The 5,840-nt window shown below is 62.2% G+C and overlaps 1 protein-coding gene across 1 annotated transcript; it reads left to right on the top strand.

Annotated features, from left to right (window-relative positions):
• Nucleotides 1-530: 530 nt before the first annotated feature.
• Nucleotides 531-5,580, top strand: LOC133361473 (zinc finger homeobox protein 3-like; the record flags this gene model as incomplete). Its single annotated transcript, XM_061580390.1, is given in 4 exon segments — nucleotides 531-1,058; nucleotides 1,060-3,211; nucleotides 5,056-5,116; nucleotides 5,151-5,580. Coding segments are annotated over 4 exon segments (3,171 nt in total), but the record flags the coding sequence as incomplete, so codon positions are not given.
• Nucleotides 5,581-5,840: the final 260 nt, after the last annotated feature.

Raw genomic sequence — 5,840 nt, 5'->3', positions numbered from 1 at the left:
ATTTTACATTGACCGCCGTTTGTTTTCCTTTACTATTGAAGCCGGCCGCCGGCCACCGCCGCCGCCGCCGGTTGGTCGCGTCGCGATGGATCGTCCATCGATTTGCAATGGGAGCTTTCGTTTGCGTCGGACTGCAACACAATTGTGCAACGTTATCCCCCTGCCCCCGCGCTCCGCCACCCCCCCCCGCCCCCCCCCCTAAAAAAAAGTACGATAAAAAAAGACCCCACAAAAACTTAGCGTGTCTATGTGCAAATTGCATCTTAAGCATCGCGTTTCCTGGCCCTTAAACCTAATTCTCACCTTGTGCCGCAGGTCCCTGATCAGCCGGATGAAATGAAATCCCCGGGAACACGTTGCCATGGAAGCGTGTGACTCCCCCAGCGTCTCGGGGCACGAGGATGGGCTGCCCGCTCCCTCGCTGTTGTACGAGCAGACGGCCGTGCTCGCCGCCGAAGCCCTGGACGCCTCCTCTTCCCCCCTCTCTGAGGCTCGTGCCGCCGGCAGCGAGGCCCAGCGGCTGAGCGATCCCTCGCTGCTCCGCGGCCCTCGCCGCGCCCTGCCACGGCTCCGGGCCCCTACCCGACGCGGCCGCTGCTGCTTCTTCCACCTTTGTTTCCTCTGCCAAAGATATCCGCTGTAAGCAATGCTCCACCTCATTCCCGAGTTTACAGTCGTACATGGAGCACCACTGCCCCGGCGCGTTCCCCCCCCTGCTGCGCGACGAGGAGAGCGAGGTGAGCGAGGCCGAGGACGACAGCGACGTGGAGAACCTGACGGGTGACATCGTCTACCACCCCGACGGTTCGGCCTATATCGTCGAGAAGGACAAGGAGCTCTGCAAGGGGGGGGAGGGCGGCGGCGGCGGCGGCGGCGCCGGGGGCGCGTTCCAGCAAGCTTTAAACGTGAACTCGAAGGCCAGAGACTCGGCGCACCCGCAGATTGTGAGCACCTTTCACATCGCGTCGTCGCTGGCGCGGCGGTTCAGCGTGGACCAGGCGACGTTCCCAAATACCTCAGTGCTGGTGCCGGGGCTCGGCCCCGTGCTGCACAGCTTCCCGCGTCTTCGACGTCCGGCACAAGGACGAAGCGGACGAGTATCTCAACAGCGACGGCTCAGCCAAAAACTCCTGCACAGCCAAAGATGTTCCCACCACCTCCGTAGACCTCACCAAATTCGACGGCTGCGCCCTGTACGGCAAGCGGAAGCCCATCCTCATGTGCTTCCTGTGCAAGCTGTCCTTCGGCTACGTGCGCTCCTTCGCGACGCACGCCGCCCACGACCACCAAATGACGCTCATCGACGAGGAGCGGAGGCTGCTTGCCAGCAAGAACGTGTCGGCCATCATCCAGGGCATAGGCAAGGACAGGGAGCCCCTGATCAGCTTTCTAGAACCAAAAACTGCAAGCTTTCAACAGGCGACGATAACCTCAACGGCAAACCTCGAAGGTCCAAGACCAAATTTTTATGGCGTGTTCAGCGGCGTCCACGTGCCCGGCATGGAGGGCCTGCAGGCCGGCCAGTGCTTGGCGAAGGGAAGTGGTAAGTGCAATCCAAAGATGACGGAGCAGACCGCCCCTCCTGCGAAGCAGCAGTGGGGGTCGAACGCTCTGATGAACCTTGGGGGTTTGGTAAAATTCTCGCGGGGCCAGACCGCTCCCTCGGCGTCGCTGGGGCAGCTGGGCGGCGCCGATGCTGTCGCCGGGGAGGAGGGCGAGGAGAAGCCCGCCGACGGACCCGCGGCGGCGGCAGCCAAAGTCCCCATCAAGTCCGAGCCCACGGACGTGGAGGAAGAAGAATTCGGCGACGAGCTCTACGCCAACGAGTTTGACGAGGACGACGGCGACGACGACAGCGGCGACGGCGCTCGCCTCGGGCTGTGGGACAGCGCGAGCAGCAACGAACTCTCGAGTCTTACAAACCAAAGCATTTCTCAAACTTCTTTCCTGCCTCAAGCGCTCAACTCCTCTCCAAAGGGTCCCTCGTTTAACTCCTTATCGATTCTCTCTGATAACGCCGCGGGCAGCTCGGAGCTGAACGCGGAATACGCCGCTCAAAAGCGCGGCGACTTCTCTGACGGCAAGGCCGACGGGTTGCCCGACGGCGCCCTGAAAGACACCGACGTCGACCAGGGCGAGGTGGCCACGGCGGTCGAGATGGCGCTGTGTCGGCCTCACCGGATGCTGGGGTCGACACCGCCCTGCCTGGTGAGGGAGGGCGACTACACCCCAGAGAGCGACCGCGAGTCGCCGAAATGCGACTTCCTCCTGAGCCACACGGCGCTCGCGCTCGGGGGACACCTGTCGGCGGCCATGCAGTCGCGCAACTCCTGCAAGACGCTCAAGTGCCCCAAGTGCAACTGGCACTACAAGTACCAGCAGACGCTAGAGGCCCACATGAAGGAGAAGCACCCCGAGCCGGGCGACGTTTGCAACTTCTGCACGTCGGGGCAGGCGCACCCGCGGTTGGCGCGCGGCGAGAGCTACACGTGTGGCTACAAGCCCTTCCGCTGCGACGTCTGCAACTACTCCACCACCACCAAGGGCAACCTGAGCATCCACATGCAGTCCGACAAGCACCTCAACAACATGCAGAGCTTGCAGAACGGCGGGCCCGTCTCGGCCGACCAGGCCGCGTACGGGCACCACCTGCCGAGCACGGCGCCGGGCGGCCTGGGCCTCGGCCTGGGCGTCGGCGGCGGAGGCGGCGGAGGGGGCGGCAACAACGGGATCGGCGCGGGCCCCCCGTCGGCGGTGGCGGCGGCGGCGGCACCCAAGGCCCGGCCGCAGCAGCAGAAGCCCGTGTGGCGCTGCGAGGTGTGCGACTACGAGACAAACGTGGCGCGCAACCTCCGCATCCACATGACGAGCGAGAAGCACGCGCACAACCTGCTGCTGCTGCAGCAGAGCATGAAGACGCTGCAGCACCACCACCACCACCAGCAGCAACAGCAGCAGCAACAGCAGCAGCACGGGCTGCAGCAGCTGGGGCTGGCGGGGCTGGCGGGCGGCATGCTGAGCACACCCACTGAGGCGGAGCTCTACCAGTACTACCTGGCGGCGGCGGTGGCGGCGGCGTCGCACGGGGCCGGCGTCCCCGAGCGCCTCAAGCTGGAGGGGGGGCTGAGCGATGCGCAGCAACAGCAGCTGCTGCTCTCCGGCTTCCAGATCGACCCCAACTCGACGGGTGGCGCCCTCGCGCCCACGCTGGGTACGGACGGCGTCGCGAGCACCGTCCACGAACCAAACACCCCGCCTCCCTTCACCCCCCTCCCTCCGTTCACACGCTCCCCCACCCCCCCCCCCCCCCCCCCCCCCCCCCCCCCCCCCCACTAAACACGTGGAACCTCATCCTCGAACTTAACACGTAAACGAGCAGAAGTGAGAGGGGCCGCGGCGCCGCTTGGGTAGTTTGGCCAATTTTGTTAAATCTGGCTTGGTCGCAAAAGGAAAACTGTGGTTGCGGAGCGCGCACACACACACACGTTTCTCCTAAGCGGCGATGGTTCAACCATTACATCTGCGGAGCTGTAAATAAATAATTATGAGCATTTGCAGGTTCGGGCTGAGTGGTGGCAGAGACCCGAGTTTGATGCCCAGCCAGGGCTGATATCCCATGGCGAGTGATATGTCAGAACCATTCCCCTGGGCCATCCTCCGTCGCAAAACCGAACTGACCAACGTGGCGAAGCATGATCAAGCGACCCTCATGACCGACGCAGTGTGAGGAGGCCCATCATCCACAGCAGCGAATTAGCTAAGGATTGTAAGTTATGCGATAATCATGAGTCAAGTCGATTTTGTCAAAGCAAAAAATGCAAAGATATTCACGACAACCCAGGTTGGGGATTCCTTCCAGACGCCCGTGTTTTGCCAGGAGCTGCTGGTCGCGTGGCAAAATCCCTCCACTTACTCTTGAAAAGTTCAGTTTACACACGACGACGATCTTTTTTTGCTCGTAACTCTTGATTTTGTCAACTTTTCAACCATCCTGCATGCCCCCCCTCCCGCTGGCAATATCTCCATGTGTACCCACACACGCACACAATGCATGCCCTATATATGTTCTTCATATTCATGGAATTCGCTGAAACCATTCTCAAGCATTTTTTTGTTTTTTTTCCCGCCTTTCATGAGACTCGACCGCCCTTCCGCCCCTGCCCCTCCCGCCTCACCCGCCCATTTGCCGCAGGTGCTAAATCTGCAAGGGCTCTTGTTTACGGTGGTATTTCTGTGAAGACAAATTACAGTGATTCGCTATGAAACCACATGCAGTCGCATTGCACTCCACTCCCATGGCTCGGCTTGGCAGCGGAGACTTAAAACCGCCTTCTGTGGCAGCTCCTGAAAGCCGACAGTCTCTGTGGCTGTTTGTGTTCCGAGCGGCGGCCACGCCATACCTAGGGGAAGCTTCCCACGCCTCCCATCAAAGCGGCCCTTTCTAACGCTTACATAAGGACTTGCGAATTTTCCAAAAAAAACTCGCCTTGAATTCTCTTACCGCCTCGAGGCTTGTACATTCCGTTATTTACTTATTTTGTCTGACGTTGCCGGCTTTGGGGGGCGGCGGGAAGGGGGGGGTGGGGGGGCTGCTGGCAGACGTGTGGAGAAAGCGACGGGGGGGGCGGGGGGACGCGCTACGCGAATTAGGGCCCCGATTGCCTTGTCCTTGCAGCAATTACTGCCATTTGCTAATTCGATTGTGTTCAAATTGTGTTGGTGCTAACTCGCACATGCTTGCCCCTGTGTTGAGGCATTGATTATGCACTAACCTTCACCTGCTGGCATTTTTTCATTCCGGACATTCAATACCAAGAGCTACGTGATAAATATTAGTCCATTTTTTAAAAGGCGCTCCACGTTGTTCCGACGTTAGCTTCTCGGAGAATTTGAACGCGAGCGGCGATGCACTTTTTGAGCACGCTTGGACCGGCGTGCCGTTGGGGGGGGGTGGGGGGCGCGGGCCGCGACCGACCGCGCGGGTTCGACCTCCGGCCCTCGAGGAAATTTGACCGCGGCCTAACCTCGCGCGCGTCTCGCCTCGGCGCCCCGCAGGCGGGGAACTGCCGTTGGACATGAGGCTGGCGGGGGCCGCGCTGGCTCCTCGCCGACGACGGCACGAGCGCCGCGCTGCTGGGCGGCGCCGCCAGTGGTGGGGAGCCATCGGGCGCCGACAACCCGGCGCTGAAGCTGTTCCTGTGCGGCGTGTGCAACGCCTTCAGCACCGACGGCCTCGAGGCGCTGGCGGCACATGCCTCGGCCGAGCGCCGCCTGCCCGAGGATGAGTGGAAGGGCACCGCCGGCGACGGCGCCCACGCCTGCCGCCTGTGCCAGTACAGCACGCCGCTGCGCGCCAACTTCCAGCTGCACTGCAAGACCGACAAGCACGTGGCTAAGTACCAGCTGGTGGCGCACCTCCGCGAGGGCGGCCACGCCAACCAGTGGCGGCTCAAGTGCGCGGCGCTCGGCAGCCCCGTGCAGCTCAAGTGCAATGCCTGCGACTACTACACCAACAGCCTGGAGAAGCTGGGGCTGCACGTGACGGGCCAGCGGCACGAGGCCAGCCTGCGCCTCTACAAGGTGAGGCCCCCGACGGCACGGGCAGGGCGCGCTTGCGTCTCGTACCGCGCAAAAATCCGCGGAGGTTACGCGGAACGGTGAAGAGCCGGTGGCGGTGTGGAAGAGCTGTGCATGAAGCGCAGGGCGTTGTCGGGCTCAGGGGGGAAAAGTCGGCGATTTATTTGTTCCACTTCGGTCACCATGCCGGCCGCGCGACAGAGGTCGCAACCGGGTACCCAATACCGTACCCTACCCTATACCCGGCTACCGCGTACCCAGCC

The sequence above is a fragment of the Lethenteron reissneri genome, unplaced genomic scaffold, assembly GCF_015708825.2.
Source record: "Lethenteron reissneri isolate LAM-NWPU_2019-01 unplaced genomic scaffold, ASM1570882v1 scaffold_1094, whole genome shotgun sequence".
NCBI classification, from domain to species: Eukaryota; Metazoa; Chordata; class Hyperoartia; order Petromyzontiformes; family Petromyzontidae; genus Lethenteron; species Lethenteron reissneri.
The sequence above is the reverse complement of the archived record's forward strand: the minus strand, read 5'-3'. Positions and strand labels throughout refer to the sequence as shown.